This window comes from Ranitomeya imitator, chromosome 1 (assembly GCF_032444005.1).
Source record: "Ranitomeya imitator isolate aRanImi1 chromosome 1, aRanImi1.pri, whole genome shotgun sequence".
Classification (NCBI taxonomy): Eukaryota; Metazoa; Chordata; class Amphibia; order Anura; family Dendrobatidae; genus Ranitomeya; species Ranitomeya imitator.
The window spans coordinates 250,746,041-250,761,177 of record NC_091282.1 but is presented as its reverse complement, the minus strand read 5'-3'; the positions used below and the strand labels follow the sequence as shown (position 1 = coordinate 250,761,177).

The following is a 15,137-nucleotide window of genomic DNA, read 5'->3' as shown; positions in this document are numbered from 1 at the left end:
GTGATGGGGACTGCAAATGATGTTGGGGGACTGCAAATGATGATGTGGGGGTGATGGGGACTGCAAATGATGTGGGGGTGATGGGGACTGCAAATGATGTGGGGGTGATGGAGACTGCAAATGATGATGTGGGGGTGATGGGGACTGCAAATGATGTTGGGGGACTGCAAATGATGATGTGGGGGTGATGGGGACTGCAAATGATGTTGGGGGACTGCAAATGATGATGTGGGGGTGATGGGGACTGCAAATGATGATGTGGGGGTGATGGCAACTGCAAATGATGTGGGGGGACTGCAAATGATGATGTGGGGGTGATGGGGACTGCAAATGATGTGGGGGTGATGGGAACTGCAAATGATGTGGGGGTGATGGAGACTGCAAATGATGATGTGGGGGTGATGGAGACTGCAAATGATGATGTGGGGGTGATGGGGACTGCAAATGATGTTGGGGGACTGCAAACGATGTGGGGGGTGATGGGGACTGCAGATGATGATGGGGGGTGATGGGGACTGCAAATGATGTGGGGGGACTGCAAATGATGATGTGGGGGTGATGGGGACTGCAAATGATGTGGGGGTGATGGGGACTGCAAATGATGATGTGGGAGATGGGGACTGCAAATTATGTGGGGGTGATGGGAATTGCAAATGATGTGGGGGGGATGGGGATAGGTAATGATGTGGGAGTGATAGGGACTGCAGATGATGAAGTGTGTTTGAGGGGGTTCTGCACATGATGAAATGATAGGGGGCTGCAAATGATGAAGTAAGGGGGACTGCAGATGAAGTGACGGGGGGATAGGGGACTAAATGATGATAGGGGACTAAATGATGAAGTGGGGGTGATGGGGACTGCACATGAAGTGAGTGTGAGGGACGTGGACAGCAATTGAATTGAACTTGGGGGTGGGAAGAGCAAATGATGTATTGAAGGTGGGGAGAGCAAATAATGAATTTTGAGGGTGGGGAAGATCAATTGATAATGAATAGAGGGTGGGAGAGAGAGAAGACGTGGCAATGAATTGAGGCAGAAGGGGCATGTAACTATAATGAATTGGGGTAAGGGTTAGAGCGGGAGGTACATAGTGGGTTCGTTGAGGATAAAGTAACTGGTAATAAATTGGAAGAATACAGGTGCTAATTAATTTATATATTAAATGAGGAAAGTGGCTATATACAGATAGTGGGGGCACAGTAGCGGATTATAATTTATATTTGGAATGGTGGGTTGCATAATAACCAATTATATATTAATGGTGGGTGAACGTCTGTAGTCAGATGTGTAGTGTAGAAGAAAGGGAAAAAATGGGGAATGTGCTCTGGAAGCGGTGCTCTAGATAACTGTGTTATTTTATGCAGATGAGACGAGTCCTGGCAGAAAGAAGTGATAGCGGTCTGCGCTGGATTAAAAAGAAACGCAAAGATGAAGGACTTTAGCTAGAGACGTCACTGGTGAGTATGTTACCTGTACACTGACACCATACACTGTATACTGTATACAGTGCTCCTGTGTATAATGTCACTGGTGATCACTATACTATCTGTACACTATACACTATATACAGAGCTCCTTTGTATAATGTCACTAGTGATTGCTGTATTACATGTACACTGTACCCTATATACAGAGCTCCTGTGTATAATGTCACTAGTGATCACTATATTATCTGTACACTATACACTATATACAGAGCTCCTGTGTATAATGTCACTAGTGATCGCTGTATTACATGTACACTATACACTATATACAGAGCTCCTGTGTATAATGTCACTAGTGATCGCTGTATTACATGTACACTGACACTATATGAAGAGCTCCTGTGTATAATGGCATCGGCGACCACTGTATTACCTGTACACACACTGCATACTAAGTACAGATCTCCTGTGTATAATGGCACTTATGGTGATAGTATTTTTTTTTTTATTAATGATCAGTATTGTACTATTCAGTCACAATGTGGTGGTAATATGTTGTCCGGCCATGGTGTAGCGGTATTTGTTCCTTGTATGTGCTATTATTCGGTCACTGTGTGGTGGTAATATGTGGTCTGTTCATGTTGTGTTGGTATTTGTTCCTTGTATGTAGTTGGTCACCATGTGATGGTAATATGTGGTCTGGACATGCTGCGGTGGTATTTGTCCCTTGTATGTGATATTGTTCAGTCACTGTGGTGGTAATATGTGGTCTGCACATGGTGTGGCGGTATTTGTTCCTTGTAGATAGTATTATAGGTCACTATGTGGTGATAATATGGTGTCTGGTCATGGTGTTGTGGTATTTGTCCCTTGTATGTGGTATTATTGGTCAATTGAAAAATAAATAAAAATACACCTAAATTGTATTGCATATTTTAACAAATGTTTAACAGATTAGAGTAGAGTAGGGCTCGGCCAAAAGAGTCTACCTTGTTGTCGTCTCAAATTTAAAAAAACCTTTTGGCCAAAACAAAAGCTGCTGGCTATGTGTTTGATCTGGTAATGGGAACTGTTAATGTGTGATTTGTGAGAAGTGGAGTTTTGGCAAGAGACAGCGGTGGGGCTGTTGACAGTTCGAGGGGTGGAGGCGGGGCTGGGGTGGAGCCTGGGCGGAGTCTTAAGGGGCCCTGAAAATTTTGCCAGTATGGGGCCCTGAAATTCCTAGTGGCAGCCCTGGGTGAGTATATAAATATACTCACACTACATTACATACATATATACACACACACATTTATTTAAAAAAAATATTAATGGGAGTGTTTCTTTAAGTCATTTACCATTTAGGCCTGTACTTACTGTAAGTTTGTTTTCCACATCATTACTGTACAGTCTTTTCCTCCAGCTGTAAACACGTATTGACCGTCACTTGAGCAGGCAATATTGGCTACCCCATCCGGATGACAAATGAGAGCCATTGTCTTGTGTGGGTTTCCATCAACTGGTAAAATCTGAACTCCAACCTAAACAGAGATATTGAATAAAACTGACTTTGCAGTGACATTTCTAAAATACTCTGTAAGTCAGATACCTACTAAGAGTTACATTGATTGGGTATGTCATTGATTGGCTCTCATGATATTAACCCCTTTCTGACAGCTGACGGAATAGTACGTCAGCTGGCAGTATCCCCCGCTTTAAGGTGGGCTCCAGCGGTGAGCCAACCTCAAAGCTGTGACATGCCTGCAATGGGCGCGAGCGAAATCGCGATCTGCCGGCGCCCATTAACAAGTTAAATGCCGCTGTCAAACTCTGACAGCGGCATTTAACAAGCGCTGCAGGCCGCGAGACCGGACGTGTGCGCACCGCTGACCCCCGTCACGTGATTGGGGGTCATCGGTGCGTTGCTATCTGTCGGGAATCCCACCAAGCTGCCACCAATATGTGACGGTTCATGAGGAGGATACCTTTATCATCCCCACCACTCACACCAATTTGTCATGAACTGGGGTGTTTGGCTGCCCCTGTTTTTTTCAGAAGGGGATTTATCTATATCCCACATCCCAGTTCCGGTTTGGAGCTTGCAGCTCTCTGGTGCCCCCCTTACCCTCAGGTCAGTCAGGGTACTGCACCTAGGGTGATTAGTCTCCAGAAAGGCTGCCTGCTATGTACTGGCTATTGGGTAAGCTGCAGCGAGGGCGATATAACTACTCCCACTCAAGCGGGAACAATAATTATCAACGCCGCCAGTTGATGTAAAGACTCCCAATTGCACAGGACAAATTCTGCTGCCACCAGCTCTGATTTCTTAATTATTAAAGGGTCCGGAGCCAACCCAGATTAGTAGCGTAATTCACTTCAGAGGACGTGACCGTATGTTATAGAGCAAGGAGAGACAATCTAGTAATTTTATATTTTCCTCCAAAAAAGGTAGGCAGTGTTTACAGAGGTATAAAAAGATATTATGAAGAAGACAAATATATGTACAATACAATTACAAATAAAATGGGATTAACGCTGAAAAATCACTTACATTTCGTTATGTCATATCATCTGATGGCTGACTGTGTGCTGTGGGGGAAGGACAAGCATATATCCAGATGCATCACCCCTGTATAGCGTCTAGACCCCAGACAAAGACACGTGAAGACAGCTGCTTCACTCACTTATTTCCTAGCCTAAAACCAAAGCCCTCTCCCTGTGGTGACCTCACTTAGAGGCTGGATACTCCCCTGTCTTACCATTATGAAAAATCATCATCGCACATATCTTGGCATAGGAACCTCGTAGAAAGATGACACCCATGTCGTTATGCTCAGTGTGCCATAGGGATTCGTTTAAGTATAGACATGGGGTAGCTGGGTGACCCAGTTCCGTAGCAATCCGTTTCTCAATTGTGCTGGTTCTGGAACCTAGAAAATTTACTGGCTGATGGTTCTACCGATGCCCATGGAGGCTATTGAAGCATGCCAAAATTTAAAAAAAAAAAGTGTTTAAAAATATTAAAAAAAAAATAAAAGTTCAAATCACCCCCTTTCGCCCCAATCAAAATAAAAAAAAAAAAAATCAAACCTACACATATTTGGCATCCTCGCGTTCAGAATTGCCCGATCTATCAATAAAAATAAAGGATTAACCTGATTCCTAAACAGCGTAGCGAGAAAAAAAATCAAAACGTCAAAATTATATTTTTTTGGTCACTGCGACATTGCATTAAAATCCAACATCGGGTGATCAAAAGAACATTTCTGCACAACAGTGGTATAATTAAAAACATCAGCTCGCCACGCAAAAAATAAGCCCTCACCCGACCCCAGGTTTACAAAAAATGGAGACGCTACGGGCATCGGAAAATTGCACAATTTTTTTTTTTTTTACTAAACTTTGGAATTTTTTGTTACCACTTAGATTAAAGAGAACCTACACATGTTTGGTGTCTACGAACATTTAATTGACTGTAATGACCTGGAAAATCATAATGGCAGGTCAGTTTTAGCATTTAGTGAACCTAGCAAAAAAGCCAAACAAAAAACAAGTGTGGAATTTCACTTTTTCATCACGCTTGGAATTTTTTTTCCCTTTTTCTGTTACATGACATGGTAAAACCATTGTTATCGTTCAAAAGTACAACTCGTCCCACAAAAAATAAGCCCTCACATGGCCATATTGATGGAAAAATAAAAAAGTTATGGCTCTCGAAAGAAGGGGAACAAAAACGAAAAAAGCTACGGGGGTTAAGAAGGAGTGCCAGTTTGCGCTTCTAGAGGAAAAATAGCTAAACATGAGCATTTAAGTTTACCCTTTAAATAAATGGCAATTAAAGAAACCGAAATCAAAGCATAAGGGGGCTTATTCTCAATATTATTGGGTCTTAGCTCATTGATTAAATGACTTACTCAAGCGTTTCAAGGTCTGATGTGAAGCTAGACACAACTCACAGACTAGCTGTGAGGCAAAATGGTCAAGAGGTTCAAGGTCAAAAGTCAGGAGGGTACGTCATAAACAAAAGGAAGAGACAAAAGCATATTAACGTAACGATCTGAGGTCAGAATACTAGGAGGATAGCGGATCAGAGCAGAAGGGGTAAAACAGACGGTTGGTCAGAACAAGGTCCAAGATTTGGCAAAGAGAGATCTACCAACAGAACGCAAGGCACATAGAGACAAACCATACAGTAGCTGAATGTACATCTTGGAGTAACAGCCAAGTGAAGTAGCCTGGCAGTCACCTGGGATAATGAACACCTGGAGACAGCCAGCACCTCCCAATCTTAGATTTGATGTCCGAGCTGTCAATCAACACACTGACACCTCACCACACCTCTGCGCCAGACTGGACGACTGAGCTGTCAATCAAAGTACTGACAGCTTCAGCACGATCTTGTGCCAGATTGGACGGCTGAGCTGTCAGTAACTGCATCCCAGACACACTGAGGCGTAGAACTGCAACACTGGTAATTCCTTTATGAGACGTGAAAGTTGCTGCTTTCATACCCACACAGAGCCCTAGCCAGCCAAGTCACTGCCCTAAGAGACTGCTTATATTTTAATATAATTTTCTACTTGTTAGGTGAAAAAGACATTGTTGGGCACCCATTGTTTATTTCACTTCATCACAAAAAAGAATAAATTAACTGTTTTATATATGTATATTTATTTGAAAAAGTGACCTGTACGGACCTGAAATGTGTAAGAAAAACCTACCTAAAATCAATGTAGGAATGGTGTGCAGAGGGCTGTTATGAATAGGTAATTCAGAACCACAATGGACCTTGAAGTTCAGAGCACACAAAGTGACCTGACAATAAGCAAAAAACATAGGACGAGCTCTGAGACGTGGGAACTCTGCTGACCGCAATCCCTAATCCTATCACACCACACTAGAGGTAGCCGTGGATTGCGCCTAACGCTCCCTATGCAACTCGGCACAGCCTGAGAAACTAGCTAGGCCTGAAGATAGAAAAATAAGCCTACCTTGCCTCAGAGAAATTCCCCAAAGGAAAAGGCAGCCCCCACATATAATGACTGTGAGTTAAGATGAAAGTACAAACACAGAGATGAAATAGATTTAGCAAAGCGAGGCCCGACTTACTGAATAGACCGAGGATAGGAAAGATAGCTTTGCGGTCAACACAAAAACCTACAAACAACCACGCAGAGGGGCAAAAAGACCCTCCGCACCGACTAACGGTACGGAGGTGCTCCCTCTGCGTCTCAGAGCTTCCAGCAAGCAAGAAAAACAAATTAAAGCAAGCTGGACAGAAAATATAGCAACAGAAGTAACACAAGCAGAACTTAGCTTATGCTGAGCAGACAGGCCACAGGAACGATCCAGGAGGAAGCAAGACCAATACTAGAACATTGACTGGAGGCCAGGATCAAAGCACTAGGTGGAGTTAAATAGAGCAGCACCTAACGACTTAACCTCATCACCTGAGGAAGGAAACTCAGAAGCCGCAGTACCACTTGTGACCACAGGAGGGAGCTTGATCACAGAATTCACAACAGAGGGCCCACCAGTAATCAACTCCAGGGCCCACTTTTCAACTACATGCAAATATGACATTATCCTTAATCACAAATTTATATAACAATTAACTGGATATATTGCTAAATTAGTAAGATGCTGCCTTTGTCTGCACATAGTGATTTACGTATATTGTGCCAAGTACTGCTCATATAAGATGGTGGTGGCCCACTCTTGCACAGGGTCCCAAGGAGGATACTCCTGCTCTCCTGTTGGCCAGTCCAAGCTAGGCTAGGCAGTACGATCATTTAGACTTCAACTTCTTTAAGGCTATGTGCACGTTGCGAATTTTGCTGCGGATCCGCAGCAGCTTTCCATGCGTTTACAGTACAATGTAAACCTATGGAAAACGCAATCCGCAGTGCCCATGCTGCGGAAAATAACGCCCGGAAACACTGCGGGTTACATTCTGCAGCATGTCAATTCTTTGTGCGGATTCCGCAGCGGTTTACACCTGCTCCATAATAGGAATCCGCCGCAGGTGGAAAACGGCAGGTGGAATCCGCACAAAATCTGCAGTTAATCCGCAGGTAAAACGCAGTGCCTTTTACCTGCGATTTCTCAAATCCGCTGTGGAAAAATCCGCAGAGCTCAAAACTACGTGTGCACATACCCTAATACTCTTCAACTTTACATGCAGAAGGTGAACATACAGTAGTCTGTCCACAGATATGATTGCAGCAGTTTATTTTTCTTGGGGTTTTTATTCGGGTTGCGCCATTTACAACCTAATGAGGTGAGCATTATCATCACCTCCTGACCCCTTATAATATACAGTATGTTATCACCCTATGTGCGCTTGCTTCTTTCTTCACCCTACATACCTTGTCATCTATAATATATGCCAAGTAGCCTTTTCCTGAATCCTGATTATAGGAAGGAAACACTTCCATTTTCCTTATAGGAGAGCCAAATGTTGGCCCTAAGAAGGTATTTCTGAAGATGACAAACAGAAAAACACATTACAGTATATTATGCAATATAATGTTATATAGAATGACATAAAATTAACAATTGAGTATCGCTAGCTTTACACAATTGATATGCTGTATATGCTAAGGTGTTTATCCAACCTGATGGAAAATGGAAAATAATTTCTATTTTTCTATGAAATCCAGTTATCGGTCACTTTTTTCTCTACTTTTAAGCACATGGACCAAGTCACATCTACAATTTGCAGAGATGACTCGTCCACAGGGTTCAGCGCTGCTCTTAACTTAGCCTAAGGCCGGTTTCACACGTCAGTGGCTCCAGTACGTGAGGTGTCAGTTTCCTCACGTACCGGAGACACTGACTCACGTAGACACATTGAAATCAATGTGTCTCTGCACATGTCAGCGTGTTTTCATGGACCGTGTGTCCGTGTGCAAAACACGGAGACATGTCAGTGTTCGTGGGAGTGCACGGATCCATTAAAGTCAATGGGTCCGTGTAAAACATGTACCGCACACGGACGCTGTCCGTGTGTAGTCCGTGTGCCGTGCAGGAGACAGCGCTACAGTAAACGCTGTCCCCCCAACGTGGTGCTGAAGCCGCCATTCATATATTCTCTCCAGCAGCGTTCGCTGGAGAGAAGATATGAAAAATCCTTTTTTTTTTTCGTGTTTAAAATAAAGATCCCTGAAATTTTATATTATATACTTTATGTTCATGAGATGTTTTTGCATGTCTGATTTTTAAGCATTTCTTAGCTACATTAATTTTTTGGAAAGAAAAGTTTAGGGTCCGTAAAATAACCAAAAATTGCATTAGTTTTCTACCAAACACTTCTACTAAATTATTGCTAATTCTGCCCAGAGCTAGTTACAGGGATTTGATTATTAAGTTAATTTTTCTCTCTTTTGTATTACAGTCCAAAGAGTAATAAATAAAAGTTCTTGCCGGGTTCTTTCCCTAGAACTGATAATTGCAGGAGCAAAAGTAATAATGGATTCAGGTGTTATATCACTTCAGATGTTTCCTGCAAAGAAAACAATATTACGCTACAATATTTTAGGAGATAATCTGTTTAGTAAACATCAGAATATTTGGCAAATTAATTATTTCAAGCGGCTGTAGAAATCGTCGAGGTTTCCTAAATGCTCTTCCCGCATTTGTAAATGCATGCGGTAGCTGGGTGAATTCATTAGTATTCTGCTCCATTAGCATCCGTGACAATACTTCCTTCTAAACATTTATCTGGAACGTTGGAAGCTGTTTTCTATAATAAGGAGGACGTCTAGAATAAACATTCCACAAGCTCAGTATAAATATGAAAAGATATGGGCAGAATGTTTTGCATGCGCAGGATTACTCATCCTCCTACTCACTAACAAGTGTAACATTAAAGAGCAGCCAAAAACCAAGCGCTAGATATGTCTGCAGTTATTTACTGTGATGAACTAATGAAGTGTAATGAATCATTGCTCCCTTGAGTGGCAAAGAAAATCGATGCCCAGTCATAATAATTTAACTGATTGTGTGCTAAATGAGACACTTTTTTTTTACATTTTACCTAGACATTGTCTGGAACAACCTGCAGCTGGTAATCATACAAAGTAGGGTATGTGTACACACTCTTGGCTTGGATAGAGAGTGGATTTCCTAAAATAGACAATCCCTGTAATTATTACTTTAATAATGTAAAAACAAATTGCCAGACCATGGTACACCGGCCATATTGGTTTTCAATGGCTGCCAGACCAGATCCCTGTGAACCTCCTCTCACCTTAAAAGACTCCTCACCTCGGCATGTCAGCCTTGACATATCGCAATCCGCAAGGAGAAACGTTACTCCTTGGTTCCTCCTACTACCCAAAGGCACCTCTTCTGATAAGTATGCCCAGCGTGACATCATGCTTGCATCACATCACAATGATGGCATCACGTAGAGACTAATCCGAAGAGGTGCCAGTGATGATGATGGGTGGGAGGAGGTTTGTAGGGCTCTAGTTCGGACTAGTAAAGTGGCAACTGAACCAGGGTTCTGCAAATCTTTTTGCTCAGCTCTACTACCAGCATTGTGGACACGGTCTATATGCTGCAGAGAAAATCTGCAATGCAAATTGTGGACATGGGAATTTGACATCCGTATGCAATGCAAAGAGTAAAGTCTGAGACAAATTCACAGTGGATCTGCACCAAAGACGTTGTGGAAATCCGTAATGGATATAGCCTGTGTGGGCGTAGCATAATGTATCACATCAGGCAAAAGGTTAAAGAGCAGCTATGAAACGCCATGGATGGATCACACGGATAGTGAAGGATGGCTCACTTGGAGCTACTTGGTTACTCCAGCTTTACAACACTTATTTTTGGTGTTTCTGTGATTTATTGAATCACATCAAAGTAGAGGAGGAAATTCTTTCCACTTTATTGCATGACAAACGTGATTACTTTATGCAATGTGAGGTGACAATAGACGGAGAGAATTTTCGCTACTTACCTGCACATTTTAGTAGTTGCATTGTAAAGTTTCAATTTGTACTCATCATTGGCTACAAGAATAAAGCTTTCCTTAGTGAAAGGAGGATACCATACTACACACTGCGGGATGGCACTCTGATCTATACGGTCATTGCTCTGAATTATAATATGGTCTTTACTGCTGTTTGTAAGATCATACTCCACCTATAGGAAAAATGTAACCGAAGCTTTAGGTAGATCATTAGGTAGATGGATAATGTCTAAATGAAGATACACCGATTCTACTAACCAACATCCGATCCACGCCAAGTGATAGGAGCCTTGGTTCATTGCTGTCCAGATGTATGCCGAAAATTAAATTCTGAATAGGCTTATAGTGGCTTCGGTATCTGGCAAAGTATTCCCAGGATGCACTACCTCCACCCGTTGGTTTCATTTGTTGTAATAGTGTTACTGTAAATTCTTGATCCTAGAAGATTATTCATTGTAGTTTATATTTCCATATATTTCATACGAGTTTGCCTATCTTTAGAGTCTGCACATGATGCATGTGACAGACGTATATGACCTATAGGCCACTAGTGGCATGAGACTCTCTTATTGCAATGTGTGGCTTACCATAGAAGTCTGCAGTGTTTTGTCTAGATAAAGAAACAAGGACTAAAATACAGACTGTGATGATCTACTAAAAAGGATTCCCGAGGAATCTTAGCCCATTTCTCATGATAAATGACCTCCAAGTCACTAATTTTCTTGGGTTTGTGTTGTGCAACCACCAGATCTAATCAGAGATTTTCTATGGGGACTCAAGTCAGTCAACTATGATGACCATTCCAGAACTTCCAGGACTTCTGACAAATGTCTTGATGAACTTTGAGATATTCTTGGAATCATTGTCTTGTTGACAAGGTAAATTGATGCCCAAGCTTCCTCACGGAAGTTTTCTCCTAGTATTCCCTGATACTTGGTTGAATCCATCTTGCTCTCCACATGCTGCAGGTTTCCAGTGCTGGAGAAGCAGCCCTAGACTATCACAGAGCCACTGCCATGCTTCACTGTAGGCAAGATGTTCTTTTCAGCAACAGAAGTAATCCAAAGGCAGCCCAGAAGTCATCACAACTTTCACATATTTTTATTCTGTCCCCTATGAGACATTAGGAGACTGGTTCCATCAGGCAACATATTTAGAATGCAACTGATTCTTTAGTCAAGCCAATTTCTGTTGCTGTTCGACTACCTGTTGGGCTGAGGTGCAGCCTACATAGTCAGATAAACCATGAGGATTTCATTTCAAATGGAGATATCGGCATAGGTTAAGCTGTGGAACAATCTGACATTTTTGAGCCTATACTTCATTCTTCCTCCTCCAGACATACCACTGATCCATAGAGTTAAAAATTGAAAGATTTATTTTATCTCTACTTAGAACAGAATCACAGAACTTCTGTGGCTAATTTATATTGTTTTGAGCATATTGGAGCCAATTGAGCAAACAAATGCCAGTGCCTTTTTTCATCAAATCTCGCTGCTGATCTTTCTTGCAGTCACTCAAGGGTTTTTGACAACTGCTGCCTCAGGAATATGGTGGCAGAGGGTGATAGCTTCTTCTTTTCTGCCACGCCCAGGTAGTTGTAGCCAGTGTTTCCTTAATGCCGAATCATCCTTTCCTCGTGACCGATAGGATACCAAAGCTCTTCAGCTCCAAGGACGTCCACCCATTTCTTCTGATACATGTTGGCACCAATGACACGGCAAGGAAGGACCTACCGACAATCTGCAAGGACTTTGAAGAGTTGGGGAAGAAAGTAAAGGAACTGGATGCACAGGTAGTTTTTTCTTCTATCCTTCCAGTAGACGGGCATGGCACCAGGAGATGGAACAGGATCCTTGATGCAAACAACTGGCTAAGACGATGGTGCAGACAACAAGGATTTGGATTCCTGGACCACGGTGTGAATTACTGGTATGATGGACTCCTCGCCAGAGACGGACTACACCTCAACAAACCTGGGAAACACACATTCGCCAGAAGACTCGCTACACTCATCAGGAGGGCGTTAAACTAGAAGAAGAGGGGACGGGAAGAAAAACATTAGACTCGAACAAAGATGACCCAGGAAAACATACTCAGAAGGGAGGTAAGAACATTTCTAAAACAATCCACAGTGAGGAGATTGGAACAAAACAAAATCCTCTAAATTGCATGCTCGCAAACGCCAGAAGCCTGACAAACAAGATGGAAGAACTAGAAGCAGAAATATCTACAGGTAACTTTGACATAGTGGGAATAACCGAGACATGGTTAGATGAAAGCTATGACTGGGCAGTTAACTTACAGGGTTACAGTCTGTTTAGAAAGGATCGTAAAAATCGGAGAGGAGGAGGGGTTTGTCTCTATGTAAAGTCTTGTCTAAAGTCCACTTTAAGGGAGGATATTAGCGAAGGGAATGAGGATGTCGAGTCCATATGGGTCGAAATTCATGGAGGGAAAAATGGTAACAAAATTCTCATTGGGGTCTGTTACAAACCCCCAAATATAACAGAAACCATGGAAAGTCTACTTCTAAAGCAGATAGATGAAGCTGCAACCCATAATGAGGTCCTGGTTATGGGGGACTTTAACTACCCGGATATTAACTGGGAAACAGAAACCTGTGAAACCCATAAAGGCAACAGGTTTCTGCTAATAACCAAGAAAAATTATCTTTCACAATTGGTGCAGAATCCAACCAGAGGAGCAGCACTTTTAGACCTAATACTATCTAATAGACCTGACAGAATAACAAATCTGCAGGTGGTTGGGCATTAAGGAAATAGCGACCACAATATTGTGCAGTTTCACCTGTCTTTCACTAGGGGGACTTGTCAGGGAGTCACAAAAACATTGAACTTTAGGAAGGCAAAGTTTCAACAGCTTAGAGATGCCCTTAATCTGGTAGACTGGGACAATATCCTCAGAAATGAGAATACAGATAATAAATGGGAAATGTTTAAGAACATCCTAAATAGGCAGTGTAAGCGGTTTATACCTTGTGGGAATAAAAGGACTAGAAATAGGAAAAACCCAATGTGGCTAAACAAAGAAGTAAGACAGGCAATTAACAGTAAAAAGAAAGCATTTGCACTACTAAAGCAGGATGGCACCATTGAAGCTCTAAAAAACTATAGGGAGAAAAATACTTTATCTAAAAAACTAATTAAAGCTGCCAAAAAGGAAACAGAGAAGCACATTGCTAAGGAGAGTAAAACTAATCCCAAACTGTTTTTCAACTATATCAATAGTAAAAGAATAAAAACTGAAAATGTAGGCCCCTTAAAAAATAGTGAGGAAAGAATGGTTGTAGATGACGAGGAAAAAGCTAACATATTAAACACCTTCTTCTCCACGGTATTCACGGTGGAAAATGAAATGCTAGGTGAAATCCCAAGAAACAATGAAAACCCTATATTAAGGGTCACCAATCTAACCCAAGAAGAGGTGCGAAACCGGCTAAATAAGATTAAAATAGATAAATCTCCGGGTTCGGATGGCATACACCCACGAGTACTAAGAGAACTAAGTAATGTAATAGATAAACCATTATTTCTTATTTTTAGTGACTCTATAGCGACAGGGTCTGTTCCGCAGGACTGGCGCATAGCAAATGTGGTGCCAATATTCAAAAAGGGCTCTAAAAGTGAACCTGGAAATTATAGGCCAGTAAGTCTAACCTCTATTGTTGGTAAAATATTTGAAGGGTTTCTGAGGGATGTTATTCTGGATTATCTCAATGAGAATAACTGTTTAACTCCATATCAGCATGGGTTTATGAGAAATCGCTCCTGTCAAACCAATCTAATCAGTTTTTATGAAGAGGTAAGCTATAGACTGGACCACGGTGAGTCATTGGACGTGGTATATCTCGATTTTTCCAAAGCGTTTGATACCATGCCGCACAAGAGGTTGGTACACAAAATGAGAATGCTTGGTCTGGGGGAAAATGTGTGTAAATGGGTTAGTAACTGGCTTAGTGATAGAAAGCAGAGGGTGGTTATAAATGGTATAGTCTCTAACTGGGTCTCTGTGACCAGTGGGGTACCGCAGGGGTCAGTATTGGGACCTGTTCTCTTCAACATATTCATTAATGATCTGGTAGAAGGTTTACACAGTAAAATATCGATATTTGCAGATGATACAAAACTATGTAAAGCAGTTAATACAAGAGAAGATAGTATTCTGCTACAGATGGATCTGGATAAGTTGGAAACTTGGGCTGAAAGGTGGCAGATGAGGTTTAACAATGATAAATGTAAGGTTATACACATGGGAAGAGGGAATCAATATCACCATTACACACTGAACAGGAAACCACTGGGTAAATCTGACAGGGAGAAGGACTTGGGGATCCTAGTTAATGATAAACTTACCTGGAGCAGCCAGTGCCAGGCAGCAGCTGCCAAGGCAAACAGGATCATGGGGTGCATTAAAAGAGGTCTGGATACACATGATGAGAGCATTATACTGCCTCTGTACAAATCCCTAGTTAGACCGCACATGGAGTACTGTGTCCAGTTTTGGGCACCGGTGCTCAGGAAGGATATAATGGAACTAGAGAGAGTACAAAGGAGGGCAACAAAATTAATAAAGGGGATGGGAGAACTACAATACCCAGATAGATTAGCGAAATTAGGATTATTTAGTCTAGAAAAAAGACGACTGAGGGGCGATCTAATAACCATGTATAAGTATATAAGGGGACAATACAAATATCTCGCTGAGGATCTGTTTATACCAAGGAAGGT

At 42.0% G+C, this 15,137-nt stretch overlaps 1 protein-coding gene across 1 annotated transcript in view; it reads right to left on the bottom strand.

Annotated features, from left to right (window-relative positions):
* Nucleotides 1–15,137, bottom strand: part of CFAP251 (cilia and flagella associated protein 251) — a 179,216-nt gene that overhangs the window by 45,446 nt on the left and 118,633 nt on the right. Inside the window, exons 14-17 of the mRNA XM_069755502.1 lie at nt 10,645–10,824; nt 10,375–10,559; nt 7,775–7,886; nt 2,784–2,947 (exon numbers count right to left, since the gene is read on the bottom strand). Of these exons, the coding sequence (XP_069611603.1) occupies nt 2,784–2,947; nt 7,775–7,886; nt 10,375–10,559; nt 10,645–10,824 (641 nt within the window). The remainder of the gene's footprint in view (nt 1–2,783; nt 2,948–7,774; nt 7,887–10,374; nt 10,560–10,644; nt 10,825–15,137) is intronic.